Source organism: Eleutherodactylus coqui, chromosome 5, assembly GCF_035609145.1.
Source record: "Eleutherodactylus coqui strain aEleCoq1 chromosome 5, aEleCoq1.hap1, whole genome shotgun sequence".
In the NCBI taxonomy this organism is placed as follows: domain Eukaryota; kingdom Metazoa; phylum Chordata; class Amphibia; order Anura; family Eleutherodactylidae; genus Eleutherodactylus; species Eleutherodactylus coqui.
The window spans coordinates 268,502,318-268,526,031 of record NC_089841.1 but is presented as its reverse complement, the minus strand read 5'-3'; the positions used below and the strand labels follow the sequence as shown (position 1 = coordinate 268,526,031).

Genomic DNA, 23,714 nt, shown 5'->3' with positions numbered 1-23,714 from the left:
AAGTTTGGCTTTTACCCGATCTGCTTATTGTATAAGTACTGAGAGCGCCGTGTGCTAACGGGGACGCACCAGTCCCATCTTCTCATGCTGAGTTCTTTAAAAACTCCGCCCCTTCCCAGTACAAAGTGGCTGATGCCTGCGATGCCCTCCACAGAACAGATGACGTCCCCTGAGAAAGGGCAGGAACTCCTCAGGGCAAGTAAAATCTGACACAAGATCTTCCAAGATCCGCCGCTGCCATTACTTATATGATAAGTAGATTTAGAAGGAGTCCTGCTGGTTTACTGGGAACTGCCGACCGCTTCCTTGTAACCCCACTTTTCAAGAGCAAGAAGTGTATACATTTTTCTGTTAACCTTTTTGCGTTTTTTTTTGCGGGATGAGTTGTATTTTTTTCCCCAATAGCTGTGTTTAATGTAACATCATGTATTAAACTTTTTTTAAAGATTTTTCAGTGGCCTGAAATGGAAATAAAAACTAACTTTTTTTGTTTTTCTTGCACTCACGGTGCAGCAAATATGGCATGTTACCCCTTATTCTACATTGGCCGAATGCCAAATTTATAAAGTTGTTTTTTTTTTGGTTTTTTTTGTCTCATTGCTTTTAAAAAATAAACTTTTTTTGACACTATATTCTAGGACCCGTAACTTTTATTTTCCATCAGCGGAGCGATGTGCGGACTCACATTTTACGAAGTAGTTTTTACTGGTTCTGATCACGGCCGTTACGGGCCGGTGTTAGCGGGTGCCAGATGCCTGAATCAGCCGAGTAAGGGTCCGGCTCTGATTTTTCAGCCCACTCTATACAACACCTACGGCTTCACACTGGGTGATTCAGTCAGCAAAAAGAACTATTGCTAGATCGCGACCTTCCTGTTACGTGTAAACGCTCCCGGCTCGGCCCTTTGCATAGAAGGTGACGCGCTGAGCAAGAAGCCCACGATCCAGCGATAAGTCTCTTAGTGTCAACGCTCTACATGAGCACAAGCCACTTTAGCGGGGACGTCGGCACTCATGCAGACGTTTGACCCATTGAGGACCAAGCACAGTAAATTACAGCGCTTGGTCCTGGTCTTTAATCGCAGCACATAGTAAAAATACGGTGGTGGATTAAAGCCCCTGCTTTTGTAATCAATCAGAAGTAGGTTGGTTCCTGGGCTGATAACTTAGAGGAGGATTGAGAAGGGGGTTTTAACCCCTTCTGCCTTCTTCTTTCCCTAATACATGCTCAAAGAGTGCTATGTACTAAAAAGTATCTTTCGGTACACGAGCCGGCTGTTACGTGACTGCTGGGATTCCCTGGCACAGCAGAGCTACAGGGTCCTAGCAACCCCTGATCAGCTCTGCCAGTGACTAATGTCACTACAGTGGATGTTTTCTCCTCTAACTCGGACCCAGCTACAGTGGGTAAGTGTCAAATAAAAAAAAACCACAAAAACATGAATGTCCCTCAGAGGTCTTATATGACGTCATGGGGGACATAGATTGGTAAATGGGGGACATAGATGGTAAATGGGGGACATAGATGGTAAATGGGGGACATAGATGGTAAATGGGGGACATAGATTGGTAAATGGGGGACATAGATTGGTAAATGAAGAGCCATAGATGGTAAATGGGGGACATAGATTGGTAAATGGGGGACATAGATTGGTAAATGGGGGACATAGATTGGTAAATGGGGGACATAGATTGGTAAATGAAGGGCCATAGATGGTAAATGGGGGACATAGATGGTAAATGGGGGACATAGATGGTAAATGGGGGACATAGATTGGTAAATGGGGGACATAGATGGTAAATGGGGGACATAGATTGGTAAATGGGGGACATAGATTGGTAAATGAAGGGCCATAGATGGTAAAAACTATAATTACATAAATAAGTAAAATTAAATTACAGAATAAAATATAAATATATACAGAAAAAAAGGAAATAAGCCAAATCCGACACTGTATGTGCCCTGTAATCCAAAACCACACACATTAATATATATCAAATTGTCGGAAACAAAATGAGGAACCGGTGCCTGTATTTTATTTTGGTGTAAAATATATAAAAAAATAACTAGAAATGTTCAAAAAAAAATTTTCTTTCAATAAAACTAAAAAATGGGGGGAAAAAAGTCAGTGAAAAAGATATCCAATTAACGAGCCCTTTATGTCATGGAAGAAAAAACGCAGCTAAAATAATTTTGGTAGCTGAAGGAGAAAAAAATAGGACAGTTAAACCACCACATGGGTGAAATCCCTAAAGTGTCTGGTCCTTAAGGGGTTAAACGGTTGTCGCCCGTGTAGAAGGGCCATCGGTGTAGTAATAGGACTTGAATAAAATGGGGTGTCTTCTCAAGGAAAACCTTCACTAGGGAGAAAGAAACAAGCCTCCCAACTCATCAGGTCTGATCTTGTGAGAGCAGTCCGCTGACCAGAGTGCCAGCTACTTAACCCCTTATGGACACGGCCTATTTTGGGGGGATTTTTATCTCCACTTTTAAAAGCCATAACCTTTTTTTTTTTTTTTTTTTTCCCCCCATCAACACGGCCGTATGAGGGCTTGTTTTTTGCATGGCGAACTGTAGTTTTTTATTTATTTTTTTTTTTATGATCGCGGGAAGAGAAAACACCTCAATTCTGCCATTATTTTTAGTTTCTTTTTTTGTTTTTACGCCTTAGTCACACGGGCGCATCGGCACCCGTACACCGGCGCCGATGCGCCCGTGTGACTGACATCAGCAGACGGACGTACCTGCAGACGGCCGTCTCTCTGCAGCGCCAGAGGAAAGAACATGTGAGCGGCTTCATTGCCAGTCGTGTTCTTTCCTCCGGCGCTGCAGAGAGACGGCCGTCTGCAGGTGCGTCCGTCTGCTGATGTCAGTCACACGGGCGCATCGGTGGTGGTGTACGGGTGCCGATGCGCCGTGTGACTGAGGCCTTACAGTGTTAATCATGCAACATAAATGACACAATACCTTTTTTTTCTGCGTGTGCAAAAGATTACAATAATGCCCAAAAAATTTTTTTAAAGGTTTTTTCCACTTTTCTGCAATGAAAACCGTTTTTTTTTGGAAATTAAAATTTTTATTATAAATCTCTTCTTTTAAAGTCCTATAACTTGTTTATTTTTCCATGGATGGAGCTGTCAGGCCTTGTTTTTTGCGAGACAAGATGTAGTTTTTATGGGTACCATTTCAGGATACATTTGACTTTCTTGATCACTTTTTTTATTGCGTTTTTTGGGAGGTAAAATGAAAAAAAATAAGCATTTTGCCTCCTTTTTTTGGGGTTCTTTTTTTTTTTTTCTTTTTACATTTTTTTACTGTCCAGGATAAAAAAGTGTGGTCAACTCGTTACGGATATGTCGATGACAAATATGTGGAATTTTTTTTTATACTAATAGTGTAAGTAAAAAAAAAAAATTTTTTTTGTGCTTTTTCCCCTATTTTTCTTTGTTTTACACTTTTTTCTGTCATTTAGTAATAGCAATAATTAGACAATGGCAAAGCAGGATGCCTGTATCTGGCGTGCTTTTGCCATGGCAATCCGTCAGCCCTCCTTGATTACATTGCAGGGGTCCGATGATGTCACAGAGGGAGCGCTATGTAGATCACGGCATGTTAGGGGTTAACAGCGGGGGTCACTGTCCACTGTTGAAGCTTGAGGCCGGCTCCCACTGCCAGATGGAGCAGGATCTCTTCTGATCTCGCGCTATCCACAAGGGGTACTTGTAAACCCTGCGATGTGTGATTAGTGGGGGGGGCTGATTCACAGCGCCTCCGCCTATCAGCTCTTTGAGGAGGCCGTGGCATGTTCGACCCTCTTCCTTGGCTTGCAACATCCCGTTCATCAGTCATATGGCCTTCGTGCAGCTCGGATCCAGTCATGTGAATGAGGCTGCGCTGTCTTACCTGGTGCCGCCACTGAGAAACGTATGGCGCAGTGCCTGGTACACAGGAGAGAGGCAGCAGCACTACCACCACTTTAACAGCTGACTTGGCAGGAGTACTTTTAGTCGTGCCTCTCCACCATTCTGATATTCATTACCTTTTTAAGGATAGTTCAAGTATCGAAATCCTGGAAAACTCCTTTAAAGACCACAAAGGCCCCATGTCAATGCCGCTGCGTGAGGTCTGACCCTCAGAGGGGGTTCATACAGAACCCATAATGTCAGCCAAATGAATATGGACAATGGTCCATATATGGTCCATCTGCAGATCTGCCTCTTTGTAGGAAATGATGACTATGATCACTGAATGACCTTAAACAGAACCTGCTGGGTCCCTGGAGCTGCCGGACGGGGGGTAGCGGGGTATAGTGACTTCAGCGGCCTGTCACTAGCGATCAGTTTAGTGGTTTTGCAAATTTTACTTTTGAAGCTCTGCGGGGCCGGATGTAATGAAGCTCATGCATTTACGTACAAGAGGAGGGCAGGGAGTGTGTGTGTAATATATATATATATATTGTCCTGCTAGTATCAAGTAAGATTTTCTAAAGCGCGAGCCCCATCGGTATTGGTGGCAGACCGCTGAAATCCTCACGTCTCTCCTCCTACCCAGCCGGCTCCCGTCCAGGCACTCAGGGGTCTGACCAGTTCCCTTTTAAATGTTTTTCGTTTTTTCTGTTTTCAGATCGCTATCTGATGAGTTTGCTGGAAAGGGACGAGTGTGTTGCTGCTGCTGCGGATGAAGTTGACTCTTGTATATGCGCATCTCCCAGTATATTTGCAGAAGCCTGTAATAACGAGATCTACATTGAGGTAAGTTACTGAGAGGTAAGTGGCATTGTAGCCGACAGATCTCACTGCTGGCCCACGCGTCCTGGTAGAGGGATCTATAGATGGTATATGTGCACTTAACTGCAGCATGTCCTATTTTTTTTGCAATATTGCAAAAAACTGGCCTATTTGCTATGAGCGAGTTAACCCTTTCCAATCCACTGTCTGACCTCTGAAGACATTATGATTTAAGGCTGTACAGCTCTGATGTTGGAAGACGTCCGTCGGGGTTCTCTTACTGTATATTGCCAGCCTCTCTGCTGTCTGAGCCTATCCAACGTGTCACCTCATGCAGTACTGGCTTTAGCCAGCATATAGCGCTGTTGTATAACAGCAGAAAAAGAGTAAGCCCCCTAGGAAACCCAGGATACAAATTGGATTGGAAAGGGTTAATCACATCGCGCTCGCTGTAGATGCAATTTTCATGTGAGTGTGATGCGATTTTTTTTTTACATTTTTCCTTGGCTACAGAAGTCTTCTAGAACTTTTCCCTTTGCATAAACCAGTGATCTGAGACTTCTTGCCCCGCGGGCGCTCATGCGATGCCAACGTCACAAAAACTTTCATCAGACCTTCTAGTAAGCCTTTATATTGCAGAGTATCCTGTGTTCACAGGTACTATCCATAGTCAGCCGAGTACTCCGAAGCCGTACGGAGTCAGAAGGCCGCCATGCAAGCTGCGTAGAACTGCTTGATCTGTAGCTGTTTCCATGCTGCCATACGTGAGGATGGCATAAACTCGTGACCGACCTTGAGTGCAGCACAAGGTCACTTCTTCATGAGCAGTACTTTTCATAAAATCTGTGTGTTTCTGCTTTGACGCAAGGGCATCATGTATTCCTCTCATGCAATTTTTTTAACCCTTTCCAATCCAATTTGTATTCTGGTTTTCCTAAGGGGCTTACTCTTTTTTTCTGCCATTAGACAATGACGCCATCTGCTGGGTAAAGCCAGTACTGCATGAGGTGACACGTTGGATAGGCTCCAACAGCAGAGAGACTGGCAATATACAGTAAGAGAACCCCGACGGACGTCTTCCAACATCGGAGCTGTACAGCCTTAAATCATAATGTCTTCAGACAGTGGATTGGAAATGGTTAATGGGAGCAAAGTGGGCAATCATTAGCCGGGGCTGGGGTGGCTGGAGCTCCCTAATATCCTGGACTGCACGCTGCAGCAGATGGAGGCTTATTTTATGAGATGCACTAACCTGGTGCCACGCTCAGATCCTCTGCCACTAGTTGATGCTGCCAGGTTCCCATTTAATGCAGTTAGGGACAAAGCCCTATAGGGTGTTCTCTCCTAAACATATATGACACATCTGTGGAAAATGTTTCCAGTCCATTTGTAGGGGCTGGTCCCAACTGTGGAACTTTCTCCTAAAGCAAGAAGGTGGCCCCATGACCTATTTTCAACCATTCACAATGCACTGATGTAGCCACAGATTTCAATGGAGTGGTAGCTGCACTTTTCCATTGAAGTGTATGGACAACACAACTTGCTCAACTCTCTATAAACGCTCAAGGTTTCAAAAGGGAGAACCATATGCAAGCACAGTCACCACCTCCGTAAATTCTATGGGTGCTGCGGATCCTGTGATCAGGGGTCGGGGGATCCAGTTTCCAAGATGTGAGATTCCAAGATGTGGGATGTGCCATAAATGATCACCACTTGACTTGTTTTATTTCTACATTAGTTGATGCTTTGTGACTTCTCTCCCTATAGATTTGGAATGACTTCATGAACCGTTCTGGAGAAGAACAGGAGAAAGTACTTGCTTACCTGGAGCAGGAAGTCAGGAAGCCCAGAGAGAAGATGAATAAGTGTAAAGATAAGAGGACAGGTATTTGAGGCCTTATTTCTTTTAAAGGGGTCTTCCAGGCACAGACTAACACTTTAAATCTAATGTACATCACCGTAAGAAGTCATTTTGTAATAGGGTCACTGTACCCGTCTAGCCACCTTCTTTATTTTCTGCCTGTCATGTGAACCTGTCCCCGAAAAATATCTGCACTTCCTCTGACATCTTGTCCACATTTGCTACTTCCTCTCCTGCCCACAGCTTCCTGCGAGCAGTGCATGATGGGAGGACAGGAGTGAAGCGCTGTGCTGTATTGTCATGTGCCGCTCAGAGCTGGAGGTCCCGTCTGCCGGCTTCAGCGGACGTTCTCTGGCACTAAGTGAGATTGTAGTAGCCCACAGACCTCAGATGGGACAGCTTCCACCCCAAACATTAGAGTCCATTGTTTACAGCCAGGCCATCAGATACAACTGGATCTGCTCCAACCCAACAGACAGAGAGGGAACATCTACACCATCTTAAATGGACATTTATAAATCAGGGCTACCATCCCACCTCAACTGATGACCAAATCACCAGAGCCACCAGGATACCCAGAAATCACCAGAGCCACCAGGATACCCAGAAATCACCAGAGCCACCAGGATACCCAGAAATCACCAGAGCCACCAGGATACCCAGGAATCACCAGAGCCACCAGGATACCCAGGAATCAACTACTCCTATACACAGAGAAGGAAGGAACAGTTGTGTACCTCTAGTAGTGACCTACAATCCGCAACTAGAGGTACTAAGGAAGACTGCAAAGAAACTCCACCATACCCTACACAAGGATGACCGTCTGACCACCATATTCCTGTACCCTCCACTTCTGTGTTACAGGCAACCCCCAAGTATGAGCGACTTTATAATCAGGAGTTCATTGTCAGTAACATCACTCCCCTAGACTGTGTGTGTTTTATAAAGAACTAGCTTACCCGTCGCGCGTTGCTGCGAAGACGGACAGACATTCATTCATTTTTATATATCTAGATAACAACCAATCACAGCGCAGCTTTCATGTTACCTCAGCAGTATAAAATATAACAACCAATCACAGCGCAGCTTTCATGTTACCTTAGTGGTATAATATATAACAACGAATCGCAGCACAGCTTTCATGCAACCTCAGTAGTATAAGAAGTAGCCACCAATCACAGCACAGCTTTTATGTTACCTCAGCAGTATAAGAAATAGCAACCAATCACAGCACAGCTTTCATTTTACCTCAGCATTCTCAATATCCAGCAATTGTCTTGCGAAACGTTCGGCGGATGCATCATTTTCTGGTTGAACACTCATCCCGTTGCTCGTAATGCCTTTTGCTTTCGTGCTTGAGATGGAAATCAAACGATCTTTGTCTGGGGGGCATACCTGTCGACGACGCTCGCACGCGCGCCACCTATCGTAGGATAGATGTACTATGCCAGTAATCTTCCCAGGAGTGTACTCAACAACTTCCCAAAGTCTCATGGCGATTAGATGAATGGTGTAGTAATGCATAAAGGACAGACGGACAGACAGACATTCATTTATATATATCAGGAAGTGAGAATTAGATTCCGTACGTAAAATGTGGACGCTAATTGTTTTGCGCTTAGAATTGAATAATCGAGTTGGGACCCATTAGCTTTTCCTATTTATGACATAATCAATGCTCGTGCCAAATTTCAAGTTTCTATGACATTGGGAAGCGAGAAAATTAGATTCCGTACGTAAAATTTGGACGCTAATTCTTTGGCGCTTAGAATTGAATAATCGAGTTGGGACCCATTACCTTTTCCTATTTATGACATAATCAATGCTCGTGCCAAATTTCATGTTTCTACAACATCGGGAAGTGAGAGAATTAGTGGCAATGATGGAAATCGAACGATCTACGTGGGGGGGCGTAACCGTCGACGACGCACGCACGCGCGCCATTTATCGTAGCATAAATGTACTATGCCTATAATCTTCCCAGGAGTGTACTCAACAACTTCCCAAAGTTTCATGGCGATCGGATGAATGGTGTAGTAGTGCATAAAGGACAGACAGACAGACACACAGACAGACACACACGCATACATTCAATCTATATATATAGATGATGGAAATTGAACGATCTACGTGGGGGGGTCGTAACTGTCGACGATGCTCGCACGCGCGCCGTTATCATAGGATAGTTGTACTATGCCTATAATCTTCCCAGGAGTGTACTCAACAACTTCCCAAAGTTTCATGGCGATCGGATGAATGGTGTAGCGCATAAAGGACAAACAGACAGACAGACATACATTCAATTTTATATATATAGATATATATAATGTGTATGTATGTATATAATACTACAACAGACATTGTCAGTAACATCCCTCCACTAGGAGTGTGTGTGTATATACATACATGCATACACTGTATTTTTTGCTTTATAGAATGCACTCCCACCCCCCAAAGCGGGGGAGAAAGTCAGTGTGTCCTATAAAGCGAATATGCCGAAATTCGGACCGGCCAGCACCTGTCATCATATGATCATATGTCCTTCTTAGACAGCTGCTGCCCGGAACTGCACACACATTATGGACACCTCTCCTTCCCTGCTACCAGCTGATTAGTGGGGCGGAGAACAGCAGGAGTTCCCTTGGGGCGCTCAGTAATCAGCTGTTCTTATGGGCGGATGCAATGCAAATCCGCCCCCGTGTGCAGTAGGCCTTATTTGGAATTAGATTGCACGAAATTTATTTATTTTTTTTAATTTAAATGTTTATTTTGTTTTTATAACAACAAATATTTATAAGTTTAACCCCGTAGTGACGGGGCTATCGTAAAACTACGTCCTGCTATTGCAGGACGTGTATGGAGGGAGGTAGCGGTGCTATCTCCCTCCATACAGCGCGGGCGTCAGCTGTTCATTACAGCTGACACGCGCGGGCAATAGCCGCGCTCGGCCGTTCGGCCAAGCGCAGCTATTAACCCTTTAAATGCCGCTGTCAATTCTGACAGTGGCATTTAAATCCCCTCAGGGGTCCCGCTCGGCACCCCCGCGGTGAGATCGGGGGAGCCGTACAGGTGTCATGGCAGCCGGGGGCCTAATGAATGGCCCCAGGGCTGCCTTAACAGACTGCCTATCAAGCCATCCACACAGGGTGGCTTGATAGACTGCCTGTCAAAAAGCAGTATGACGTAATGCTATAGCATTACGTCATACTGCAGGAGCGATCAAAGCATTGCATGTTAAAGTCCCCCAGGGGGACTTCAAAGTAAAATAAAAAAAAAAATCAATAAAGTTTTTTTAATTGTTTTAAAAAAAAAAATTATAAAAGTTTAAATCACCCCCCTTTTGCCATATCCATTATTAAAAAATCTAAATCATAAAATAAAAATATGTATTTGGTATCGCCGCGTCCGTAAAAGTCCAATCTATTAAAAGTAGTGCATTATTTTTTCTGCACAGTGAACGTCGTCCAAGGAAAAAAAATAAAGAACGCCAGAAATACACTTTTTTAGTTGCCGTGTCTCCCAGAAAAAACACAATAAAAAGCGATCAAAAAGTCGTATGTATTCCAAATTGATACTATCGGAAACTACAGGACATCCCGCCAAAAATTGAGCCCTTGCTCAACTACGTCGACAGAAAAATAATATAGTTATCACGCGCTCAAAATGATCGCAGAAAATAATTGAAAAAAATTAAATATCTTTAAAAAAGAATACAAGTACTACAGCAAAAAAAGTTTATATAAGTTTGGTATCGTAGTAATCGTACTGACCCATAGAATAAAAATATCAGGTCGTTTGTGTTGCTTTATTGCCTAAATCCCCTGCGCTTCATGTAGTCTGTACGAATATTATTGCCTAAAGCCCCCGCGCTCCATCTAGTCTACACTGATATTATTGCCTAAAGCCCCCGCGCACCATCTAGTCTACACTGATATTATTGCCTAAAGCCCCCGAGCTCCCTCTAGTCTGCACGGATATTATTCCCCAAAACCCCCGCGCTCCATCTAGTCTGCACAGATAATATTGCCTAAAGCCCCCGCGCTCCATCTAGTCTGTACGGATATTATTGCCTAAAGCCCCCGCGCTCCATCTAGTCTGTACGGATATTATTGCCTAAAGCCCCCGCGCTCCATCTAGTCTATACGGATATTATTGCCTAAAGCCCCCGCGCTCCATCTAGTCTGTACGGATATTATTGCCTAAAGCCCCCGCGCTCCATCTAGTCTGTACGGATATTATTGCCTAAAGCCCCCGCGCTCCATCTAGTCTGTACGGATATTATTGCCTAAAGCCCCCACACTCCATCTAGTCTGCATGAATATTATTGCCTAAAGCCCCCGCGCTCCATCTAGTCTACACGGATATTATTGCCTAAAGCCCCCGCGCTCCATCTAGTCTGCACGGATATTATTGCCTAAAGCCCCCACGATTCATCTAGTTGGCACGGATATTATTGCCTAAAGCCCCCGCGCTCCATCTAGTCTGCATGAATATTATTGCCTAAAGCCCCCGCGCTCCATCTAGTCTGCACTGATATTATTGCCTAAAGCCGCCGCGCTCCATCTAGTCTACACGGATATTATTGCCTAAAGCCCCCGCGCTCCATCTAGTCTGCATGAATATTATTGCCTAAAGCCCCCGCGCTCTATCTAGTCTGCACGGATATTATTGCCTAAAGCCCCCGCACTCCATCTAGTCTGCACGGATATTATTGCCTAAAGCCCCCGCGCTCCATCTAGTCTGCACGGATATTATTGCCTAAAGCCCCCGCGCTCCATCTAGTCTGCACGGATATTATTGCCTAAAGCCCCCGCGCTCCATCTAGTCTGCATGGATATTATTGCCTAAAGCCCCCGCGCTCTATCTAGTCTGCACGGATATTATTGCCTAAAGCCCCCGCGCTCCATCTAGTCTGTACGGATATTATTGCCTAAAGCCCCCGCGCTCCATCTAGTCTGCACTGATATTATTGCCTAAAGCCCCCGCACTCCATCTAGTCTGTACGGATATTATTGCCTAAAGCCCCCGCACTCCATCTAGTCTGCACGGATATTATTGCCTAAAGCCCCCGCGCTCCATCTAGTCTGCATGGATATTATTGCCTAAAGCCCCAACGCTCCATCTAGTCTGCACGGATATTATTGCCTAAAGCCCCCGCGCTCCATCTAGTCTGTACGGATATTGATGATAATAATAATAATAATCTTTATTTGTATAGCGCCAACATATTCCGCAGCGCTTACATAGACGGGGGAATACAGAAAGACAAAAAATACAAGCATTACAGAACCACAGTTACATAGTAATCAGTTGATGGAAACAATAGGGGTGCGGGTCCTGCTCCAACGAGCTTACATACTACAAGTAATGGGGTGATACAGAAGGTAAAGGGGGTGGAGATGTGCATGATATGGCGGGGTGGAGATGTGCACAGTATGGCGAGGTGGATAGTGAGGGATGCTATACACACAGACAATGGTCAGACATTTAGCCGTGTGATGGCAGAATCGGTATGACTGCAGGAGCGGTTTATGATGGCTAGCAGGGATTGCAGTCAGTAGGTCAGGGAGCATGTTATCAGGCGGAGTACAGAGGGGTTTGTTTAGGGAATGCGGTATGCCTCCCTGAAGAGGTGCGTTTTTAGAGCATGCCTGAAGTTCTGCGAGTCCTGGATTGCTCGGCTAGCCTTTGGTAGTGCATCCCAGAGGACCGGTGCTGTTTTGGAGAAGTCTTGGAGGCGGGAATGAGACGTTCGAATTAAAGGGGCGCACAGTCTAGTTTCGTTAGCAGAGCGAAGAGCCCGTGCTGGGTGATGGATTGACATGAGGGAGGCAATGTAGGTAATGTAGATAATATTATTGCCTAAAGCCACCACGCTCCATCTAGTCTGCACGGATAATATTGGATAAAGCCCCCACGCTCTTCTGATGTTGCCTTTCCTCCCCATTTAGAGCATCCCGCTTACAGCCCGGAGGAATGCTACCAGAGGATCAACCGGAGTCTGCGCTGTACCCTGAGAAGACGCCAGATACCAATGGTTAGAAACTCTTCATTTCCTTATAGTTTGTATTCGTAATCGTAACTATTTGTCCCACGCTAAACCTGCAGTATAAACTGAAAGAAGCCACGTTATTAAGTCCAGGCGCGGATCTTCACCACAGCTAAATACGCCAAACCTCTCCAACATCCAGATCCCCCTAACGGTGGAGTCATGAGTGGGCAAACCCTCTGATCGGGCGCAGGCGATGACTAGATCTGCAACTGAAAAGAGGACCCTCCCTAAATATGACAGTTAGGGGGAACAGCCCTGCTCTGCTTGGTAAGAGGGGTGATAGTAGGAAGAAAGGTGCCTATATTCCCCGGGATCACCGCCGCCTCTGTGCACCATTAAATCTACTCATTTCTATTGTTAAAGAACTTCTGTAAGTCCGTAAGAAATCACCAATACCTGGTAAAATTAAAATAATCAGTCACTAGTGACAGCGCCCATCAATGAAGACCCAGAATGTCCGAATATCAGTCAGTGGCGGAAGGTTCTGCTGCCCCACCAAGACTGATGCTATTCTCTAATCAAGCAAAAACAAAGACCTGCTCTCCTTGCCCTGCCTCACAGAGACCAAGGAATGTCTAGAGATCTTCCTCTGACTCCTCAAACCCATTCTCCCAACTGCTTCAGATCTCTTCTATCCCTTCCTTATACTTCAGCCAGTATTCATATGAATTGTAGAAAACATAAACCTTAAAGATATATGCAAATATTATAAGGTTACTTAGTTAGTTCTTGTCCAATAATAGTCCAATAGGTTTAAGTGTCCCTCGGTCCTTTATTCTGGGATGTGATGTCCACAGTACATGCAGTTGTTCCATACAAGGTACATGGTAACTTAGCAGTTGTCATAACAGTCATAAAATGCACACCAGGGGTAGAGATGAGCGAGCGTACTCGCTAAGGCAAAGCACTGGAGCGAGTAGTCCCTTATTCGAGTACCTGCCCGCTCGTCTCTAAAGATTCGGCTGCCGGCGCGGGTTAAAGGTGAGTTGCGGCGGTGAGCGGGGGGGGGGGGGGGGAGGGAGAGAGAGATCTCCCCTCCGTTCCTCCCCGCTCTCCCCCGCCGGCAGCCGAATCTTTAGAGATGAGCGGGCAGGTACTCGAATAAGGCACCACTCACTTGAGTAGTTTGCGTTAGCGAGTATGCCCGCTCATCTCTAATCAGGGGTAGACCGCTCCACAAATATCACTGACGATTTTCCTGAAAAACATCTGCAATTAGTGCTCAAAACAGTAAAATGAGAACAATGATTACAACTCTTTGAACTGACCCTCCTCATGAGGCTATATGATTGTCTAAGACGACAGTATGTTGTTTGGTTACAAGAATCAGTTTAGTATATTCATTTTGGTCAGTATCAGTAATATAGTCAAAGGCGTCTCCTAATGCTTCTATCATATGTGTGTTTCCTAATGAATTAAACATCATACCTTTTGGGTCCTCCTAGAATTGCGCCTGCTTTCCAGGCCCAGTGAGGGTGTGCAAAATGTCCATTTTTGTTAGGTGCATCACGCCTATACATACACTAGCCGATATACCCGGCTTCGCCCGAGTTAATTTGGTACTGGTGTCTATCTGGTGTTCACACGGAAAATCTTATGAAGTCGTGGTTACTTTAGCGATACCGGAAAAACATATGTTCCCCATTTTGCATAGTTCTCTGCGTTACCCAGGAAACACCACGGGGAGGCAACCATGCGACGTTTCCTTTATATAAAATGACATCAGGAAGTCAGAGAATTAGATTACATACGTAAAATTTGGACGCTAATTCTTTTGCGCATAGAATTGAATAATCGAGTTGGGACCCATTAGCTTTCCCTATTTATGACATAATCAATGCTCGTGCCAAATTTCCCGTTTCTATGACACCGGAAAGTGAAAAAATTACATTCCGCACGTAAAATTTGGACGCTAATTCTTTTGCGCATAGAATTGAATAATCTAGTTGGGACTCATTAACTTTTCCTATTTATGACATAATCAATGCTCGAGCCAAATTTTAAGTTTCTATGTGAGAAAATTACTGAAAATTAATGAAACAAGATTTTATATGTCAGCTTTATCAGTCTCTGCCCAGAGTCACCCTGTTAGCTTTCTGCTGCAGCAAACAAATATCTATCTCTATGACAACATGAACAACTTCTATATACTTTACACAGACAGCTCATGCATGGGTCTTTTGAACAAACAGTAATAATTCCTTGATCTTATTCAAACATTACAAATGATGTTAATCAAGTTTACAACACAATCTTAAGATTTATCATTATCATCCGTATATTTATAATTGGCAACTTTCATGTTTTGTCAGTCTGGCTTTTTCAGAGTTTTTCCCTCACACCCTCCTTTTTTGGGGGAGGGACCCAATACACACTTCCTCTCTCCACATCATCCAGCTGCACCCCTTTGAGTCCAGCCACTCGTTTAGACCATTAAACCTCAAATGCAAACTTAAAGGGGTTGTCCCGCGGCAGCAAGTGGGTCTATACACTTCTGTATGGCCATATTAATGCACTTTGTAATGTACATTGTGCATTAATTATGAGCCATACAGAAGTTATCAGAAGTTATTCACTTACCTGTTCCGTTGCTAGCGTCCTCGTCTCCATGGTGCCGTCTAATTTTCAGCGTCTAATCGCCGGATTAGACGCGCTTGCGCAGTCCGGTCTTCTTCTTTTCTGAATGGGGCCGCTCATGCCGGAGAGCCGCCCCTCGTAGCTCCGCCCCGTCACATGCCGATTCCAGCCAATCAGGAGGCTGGAATCGGCAATGGACCGCACAGAAGCCCTGCGGTCCACCGAGGGTGAAGATCCCGGCGGCCATCTTCAGCAGGTAAGTAAGAAGTCACCGGAGCGCGGGGATTCAGGTAAGCACTCTCCGGTTTTCTTTTTTAACCCCTGCATCGGGTTTGTCTCGCGCCGAACGGGGGGGCTATTGAAAAAAAAAAAAAACCCGTTTCGACGCGGGACAACCCCTTTAAGGACAATCGGAGCAGACCTCAATACCGCATTATACTTACATTAATAGCACTTCACGCATTCACACCAATCAGATTTACCTGACAGCTTCTCAAAGACCAACAGCTGGATACAAATCCGTAAGAAATCACTAATACCAGGTCCAATTAAAATAATTAGTCACTAGCGACAACGCCTATCATTGAAGACACAGACACAGAATTGCCGTCAAAAAATGACAAAAATACGCCTTTTTGTGTATAACAAAATTTTTACAAAAACTCACATATTTGGTATTGCATCCATAAAGACCTGTACAATAAATCGAACACACTTTATCCTGCACGGCGAAAACGTTATTAAAAGAAACTAAAAAATGAAGGCAGCATACTTATTTTGTTCATTTTGCCTCCAAAAAAACTGTATTAAAAGTTTGATTTAAAAAAAAAAAAAAGCCGTCTGAACCCAAAAGTGGTATTAATAAAAACTATAGCTCATCACACAAAACTGCGAGCCTCAGACTACGGAAAAACAAGAAAGTTATGGAACTTTGAATAATGCAATAATGTAAAAAAATGTTAGCGCATAACTGGAAAAAAAACTGTTGGTGTCATAATTGTACTAACCACAAAAAAAAAGTGTGGCCACGTGTTCTCCATGATGATGGATTCCCTTTGGAGGGAGCTTCTACACTTTCATACCTAAAGGTCATCATAGCGGAGTCCTCTTAGCCTGGCTGAGCCTGGTTTCTGCTCCTGGGTTGGTGTATTCACACGGACTCTGACCAATATCTTACATTCTTGGTGCGAGTACAATGCATTCTTGCTTTAAAAAAGCATCGCATCTATGGACTTGGGATTTTTCACACACCTGAAAAAATCGCGAGCGCTTCCAATAGGAAATAACGGGTGGCTCCTTGTGAGGAATCACCCCAAAATAGGACGTGCAACGATCTTACAGCATCACTACCAGCGAAAATCACCCATATGAATAAGCATATTGAAACTAGTCTGTTATTTCCGTGCGAGTTCCATCCATATCGCTGGCGTGTGACACCCTAATAAGTGTTTTTCTCCACGCAGGGTACACTGGAGGTCCTTGAAGAGGAGATGCTCTCATTCTTCTCCGTCACCCCAGCATCTGTGTATATTGCATTGATGGAAAACAGGTATTGAGTCTCCTGGCATCATGGAATATATCACTGTAAGAGTAGCAGAGAGGGGTGAAGGGTAGACGCAGGGAGCGTCACGGGGGATTCATGCTCTTGAGACACTTGCGTCACGTTCTATATGCTACATACTTGTTTTACTGTTTCTCGTCTGTTCTTCCGCAGTTACCAGCGCCTCCTGCTGCATGCTGTGTGTCAGTACATGGATCTGGCCTCTGCCAGTAAGAACTCTGGGGTTTGTGTTGGGGTGGTGACTGGGAAAGGAGCTCTGTTCCTATGTACTAAGCAGTCTTAACGCTTTGGTGACCGGCCTATTTCTTTGTCTTCAGGACAAACGATTTTCATCATCTCACTGACAGCCTCATGAGGGCTTGTTTGGTTTTTGGGGCAAGACGTACGCCATTATTTTTGTTTTAGCAGCGTTCACCATTCAGTAAATCTAACCTGATAACTTTCTTATCTGCCACCACAAGTTTTATACAACAAGCCCTACTTTTTTAAAGAACAGTTGCATCGCTGCGTTCTACAACCCAGAACATTGTTCTTTCTGCAGTAACGGAGCCCGGCGGGGCTCGCTGGTTTGCAGGAAGTTGTAGTTTTATTTGTGCCACTTTTGGATTTCTATTCTATTGGGAGAACGAAAAAAGTAACAAGTTTTTTTGTTTTTTCACCATGTGCAATAAATAACAAAATATTTTCATCGTCCGGATCATTATGGACGCAGTGATATCGATTGTGTTGCCTTTTTAAAATTATTTTTTTTGGATTTTAGCTATTTTAAAAGGATTTTTGGGAGGAAAAATATGTGCTTTTTAACTGGTATTATTTTACTCAAATGAAACTTTTTTTATAGAATTTCCCCCCCCCCCCCATTTTTTTTTAGTCCCTTAAGGCCACAGGCCGCGGTAAATGCTGTTCAATGCCTTGATTGGTTTCAATGGGGCTTCGCACACTAGTGTTCGAATGCAGCGTGTCTAATACCGCAATTTTCAAGTACTGTCTGCTCTATTGTGGTGCATTTAAGCACTTTTTAACTCTCTTCACCACATATTACAATGATGGGTTGCGGCAAAACAGGCTATTGGACTCTCATTCAATGCATTCAAAAACACAGGATTGTTAGGATAGTACACTGCATTACGTATGCAGTACATTGTACTAAGCCTATCACAGTAGACTCTAAAGGCCCATTTACACGAAAAAAAATAATCACTCAAAAATCGGTCAAACAACAGTTAGAGTGACAGTTTTGAGCGCTCATCTTTCCATAACTCTTAAGTAGCTAATAATGCAGGCAGAGCGGGATACCACCGCGATAGCTCTGAGAACAAAGCAGCAGTTTTTACTTACCAGCTGAAAAAATATCAGCGCCACCCACTGAGAAAATCAGTGTGCGGGACTTATAAGAATCATCCGTGATTTCTGGCTTGCTAGACATCACATATGAACGAATAGTGCACTAACAGTGCACCAAGGCAGCGCTCAAAAGATGGCTTTAAGAAGGTGCTTCTCAGCCGCTCTGAATCATTTGATGTCGTCGGTGATCCCCATTACTGAATAGTCATGGACCTAAAAGGAGATTTAGCCGAAATTGACAGTTTTTGACAAATTCCATTGCTGGCTCAGACCTCTGCGGGGCGTCCTCTGGAGAAGCCACTTCCATTTAGTAATGGCTGGGCCTAATTGGATGTGTTAGTGCTGTAGGCCTTTGTGAGTCATTTCTTCAGAAGTTCGCTGGTGGTCATGGACCTGTAGCAGTTTTAGGCACTGGGTTGGAGCCTCAGGTGTAGTAGCCGCAGGTCTGAAGAGAGTAGTCAGGGACGAGTCAGGATTCGGCAACGGGAGGTCATGTTTGCAATACAGATGGAGGAGGCAGGTCATGTCAGGAGGGAAGCCAGGGGTTGATATCAGAAGGTCTCTGTTGAATAGCAGAGGAGCAGACGGAAGTGGAGCTTGATCAATGGTTAGTGGAGCACAATAATCACACAAGGAAGGAGGGAAAAGGGCCAGGTTTATATAGGAAGTTTAATCAAGAATAGGGTGGAGACAAGACAGGGAAACAGAGAAGCATGGCTACGTTTCAGCACAGGAGCTGCCCAAGTCCTGGATGGCCTAATGGAGACATCTGCTGACTGGAGTGCAGAAGGTCGCGGGTTCGAGCCCTGACAGTACCCATGTAGTAGATCAAGCACTCAGCTATCTCTGAAATAAATAGAGAAGCAAGACGCATCCACAGCCGTCTCTCCATTCGTACAGGGGCAGACAGGACCTGCCCAATCTCATAATTGTTGGGGGTCCCAGCAGACAGTGGACAGTGGTTAGTATCAACAGCTGTCATGTAAGCTGTCATCAACAGCGTCATGTGACGCTACCTGCACAGAGCCTTTGGCTGGCGGGGTGATGCCATCCAGCTGTCCGATTCAGGAATGCGGTAGAAGTAAAGTACAGGCCCCACAACTCTGTGAGCTAGCTAGTTGCCACACCTGCACCCCTGCCCCCTGCACCGTGATAAATTATATCACCAGTGGGTTCTTCTTCCTTTTAATTCTCTTCTTACTTTCTTTCAAGGTTCCAATTTGGAAGGCAAACGTCAGATGCGCGTGGTAAATCGGAACCGCGAGTTCTGCCCTCCGGAATTACTGCTTTCCTCCTACCTCCAGATGAAATGCTGACGCCAGCCTCTCACTAGTGGAACGGATCTACCCAGCAAGACGTCCACCAGCCGCCGCCGCCCTGTTCCTTATTACTCTGCACTGCGTGTTATTACTCTGCTGTCACCTGCTTCTCTCTCTTCTTGATAGTTGTGTTACAGGGCCTTGTAAATGGTGCAGAATCTCTTATGCCATAAGGTCCTGCAGCTCGCAGCTGGCCAATAACCTTTATTGCAGAGTAATAGGCAACAAATGAAGCCAATCCAAGGTGTTTTATGTATAATTGTACATATATGTATTTGTATAGCCAGCTGTACAAGCACAGGAAGCATTGACTGCGGCACACGATTATGGAGATGATGTTGTCAGTGAAGTGTTTGGAGAAATTTTGTCTTAAAGAAATATACGTGTGTTGATGTAAGGTGTGGCCCCTTCTCACAAACTACTTGTTCTGAGAGGTTTTGACATATCGCTGGAATGGGCCACAAGTTACTGACTACTGAAGTTATGGCTTTCGGCCCCTCCAGTCTCTCGAACAAAGGGGCGCGGAGCCATTGAAGCACAGCAGTGCCTTCTGACTTTTGTTTTTCCCCTCTGCACAGGACACTTGCAACCTGGCGCTACACAGAAATTGCTTTATTACCACATTGTGGTAATGTATGCTGTGGGTATGGTGTCGGAGAATTAGCTGTCACTGCCATAGAGAGTGAAATTGTGACTGTATGAGGACAGAGTCCTTGATTCATGAATTCATTCTTCTACGAGAGTTTCTGTAGGCACACTTTATTGTTCATAGGAGTTTATGAATGATCCTAAAGGGAATCTAAGCTTCTGGGCTCTTCAGATAGGGGAGCGAAGTCTGTGGATGGGCTTTTTATACTTTCCTGCCTCCTGGTCTCTTCACCGCCCACCCAGGAAACCAGCAGTTGGTCCACACATCAGACTCCTCTCTGTATTCACTGCACGTACTTAGAGATGAGTCCAAAAACCAAGTGCCAGATTCCTGATTAGATCGTGGGGGGAGCAGGAGGCAGATGAGTATGAAAAGTACACCCATGAGCCCATGAACTTAGGTTATGGTGCTTATAGGACCTGACAGGTTCCCTTTAAAGCATGGCTTGCATGCAGCTGGAGGTGCTAATTAAGTACATGTGGGTACAGTGTGTTCAATAAATGGGCTCAAAGAAAATGTATTTTGTCGTCTTTTATTCCTTTGTCTTAATTGCTCATCTGTGGAACTTTCATGCATCGTATCATGATCGGTACTATCTTTTGTGGGTGTGTAAGCACCATAGTTAAAGGGGTTATCCAATTACTGGACATCTACAATAGGACCCCCTGGGGTAAAATAATAAAGAGATACTTACCCCCCTGCGGACATCGGGATCCAGCGCTGCAGCCTGCTGTAGTCCCAGAGATTCCAGATGATGTCACAGGAATCAGGAGACCACTGCAGCCAATGAGAGGCGTCACATTCTTTAACTCCTGGCATCATGGCACTCAGGGTGTGAGTGTAGTGGCCCAGAGGGTCCTCCACAGTAGTCACACAATGATTGTCTTGTCACACTTTGCTATGTGCTACCAGGAGGCATAGAAAGTGCCTTACATCAGAGGAACCCTGTTTCTCCCCTTTCTAAACTAAAAGCTTGCAACAGTTTGCTGCTAATTGGCTTTTGTTGCAGCTGTTCTGAGATTTTCCCCTGGCTTTCAGGCCAGACTAGGTGTTAGCAGTGGCTCTGCCTTTCCTGGGGCTGAGGGGCGTGGTGATGGGTGAGCGATGTCAGTTCTCATCTGTCTATAAGTGGCCTTGCCCCATCTAATCTGTTCTAGAATTGACCTCAGTGCTAGTCAATTTCAGTCTGCTTTGAGAGGCACAGCCTGTCGTTGGAGCTCCATTTCCCTGCTGCAGTCTGCTGCTACAGAGAAGTGGCACAGTTGTTTACCTTGTATTGTTTATGGTATTCAGCGCTCCGTGGTAGGGATTTATCAGTGGCCTAGGTACGTGTGTGTGGGTCCACGCTTATCAAAGCGATCGGCCTGTCAGGCAGGGCTTGCTCCTGGGATAAGGGGTTTTGTTTAGGGGGAGATTTTTCCATTTTGGTTTAGTTACATTTTGTTATGCACAGTGGTGGTTTAGTCTTGCACGGTCGTGCTTTTTTACATTTATTTATCCTTCATGTCCAGTCAGGACGCAACACTTGTATGTCATGCCCCCACTGATTGGTCAAGGGGTGGGGTTAGAGTCCAGAGCGGTAGACTAGACAGTGAGCCTCTATGCTGAAGGAGAGGAGAGAAAGTATGGGAAGAAGGCAGGAAGTGGAGGAGTCAGAGGAGTCTTCAGTAGTCAGTCTGCACAAGAAGTCATCGGAGGTGGACATGCAGGGAGAAGGTCTGCAGTGCAAGCAGCGAAAGCAAACATTTATTTATAGGGAAGCCGGGATTCATCAGCTTCCTAGTCTTACTGACAGTGTAGAGGAGAAAGATTAAGCAGTTCCACTAAAACAGTGTTACCCAGCTCACAAAGCTGTCGCTGTCCGAAACTGGCCTACACCAAAAACCCTCAAAGACGTCAGAAGCTTCCTAGGTTTTGTGGGGTATTACCGTAGATTCATATTACCGTAGATTCATCCCAAAATTTGCGCAAATAGCTCCCCTTCAAGAAGTCCAGAGAGGACACTCCAAAGAGCTCCACAAGAGACCCATGCCTATAAATTGGGAAATAGAACAGGAACAAGCATTCCAAACTCTTAAAGAAAAACTTGCCATTCCCTGTATTTTTGTATATCCGGACTACACCCTTTCATTTAATCTCTATACTGACACTAGTTTTAAGGGATTAGGCACAGTGCCCAGCCAAGTACAGGAAGACAAGGAAATAGTAGTTGGGTATGCGAGTCGCTCATTGAAAAGTTCAGATAGATACGACCAGAATTACAGTTCCTTCAAGTATGGGCAGTAACAAATTATTTAGCTGCTGCTACCCTCACTGCTTATACTGACAACAACCCAGTAGTGCACCTTAACTCTGCTAAACCAGGAGCCCTAGAACAGAAATGGCTTTCAAGACTCGACAACTTTAATTTCAGTGTGAAGTACCGAGCAGGAAAAACAGCGCTGATGCTCTCAATTACCTGAAACAATAAAATACACCCAAGAAAAAGTTCAATGGGAAGACCACGAGATACCTAATTTCACGGCCCATCAAGCCCAACAAAACTGATACCCAGCCACCAATTGTGTTAATTCCTCGCCTGAATCTACAGATACTCTACGAAGATGGTTCTAACTCCAACAGGATAGCAGAATGTTTGATGAATTACAGGAACATTTAGTATCTATACACAAAGGAATTCTTCGCAAAACTACTGATGCACAGTTACAAAGGTTGTGAAGACAGAGAAAAAGATTCTATTTTAGGAAAAGTCTAATATTTTGAATTTCTACTGATCCCACCTCTGGAAATTCTAGAAGTTCACCAAATTCTAATCCCTCGTAGAGTTGCCAGCCAAGTACTTCTAGCCTACCAAGATCTCAATCCAGTCACTTTTGAGTTCATAAGACCAAAGCCATCATACGCCAAATATTTTAATGTATTGGCATACACAATGACATTGAGAAATGGTGTCAAGAATCTACTGTTTGCAAAACCCACAGGGGGACTAAAAATGACCAAAAAGCCGCTTTACACCCTATTGTTTCCATCAAACCACTTTAACTCTTAGCTGTTGATCACCTCAAAATTGAAACCAGTAAGTCTGGGTTCAGTTATGTACTCGCTCTTATGGCCCATTACACCAAATTTACCATGGCCATACCAGTTAAAGACTTAACCACCAAAACTACAGCTGCAATTGTCTGAAAGCATTTTGTTCTAAATTATGGATATCCTGACCAAATACTGTCTGACACAGGTCCCGCCTTTGAGTCACAACTTTTCCAGGAACTATATGATGTCCATGACTGTAAAAATTGAGAACCACAGCTTATCCTTGTTGAGAACTATCCAACAAAAACAAAGATCCCATTGGCCAACCTTGATACCTGAGTTAATCTACATGTACAGTAACACTCCTCATTGTTCAACAGGCCTCACCCCATACTACTTGATGTTTGGTCGCCAAGGAAAATTACCAGCAGACCTTAAACTTAGATTACAAGTCTTAGATGACCATAATCCTCTACCCAAAATAGAATGGGTCCATGGCCACCAGTGCTGCCTCCAAGAAGCCCAATAAATTGCGGACACCCACTTAGTGGAAGTTAGAAAGAAACAGTCTGGACACTTTAACAAAAATGC

General features: G+C 44.5%; 1 protein-coding gene across 3 annotated transcripts in view; it reads left to right on the top strand.

Annotated features, from left to right (window-relative positions):
• The window catches only part of R3HDM4 (R3H domain containing 4), a 40,888-nt gene extending 20,282 nt beyond the window's left edge, over positions 1-20,606 (top strand). Inside the window, exons 3-8 of one of the 3 annotated variants that reach the window (XM_066604655.1) lie at positions 4,624-4,751; positions 6,495-6,612; positions 12,540-12,625; positions 16,681-16,766; positions 16,932-16,987; positions 19,335-20,606. In XM_066604655.1, the coding sequence (XP_066460752.1) occupies positions 4,624-4,751; positions 6,495-6,612; positions 12,540-12,625; positions 16,681-16,766; positions 16,932-16,987; positions 19,335-19,438 (578 nt within the window). In that variant the 3' untranslated portion in view covers positions 19,439-20,606. Of the gene's footprint in view, positions 1-4,623; positions 4,752-6,494; positions 6,613-12,539; positions 12,626-16,680; positions 16,767-16,931; positions 17,002-19,334 lie in introns of all 3 variants that reach the window. The other 2 variants (XM_066604657.1, XM_066604656.1) reach the window with 2 other exon arrangements.
• The last annotated feature ends 3,108 nt before the right edge of the window (positions 20,607-23,714 follow it).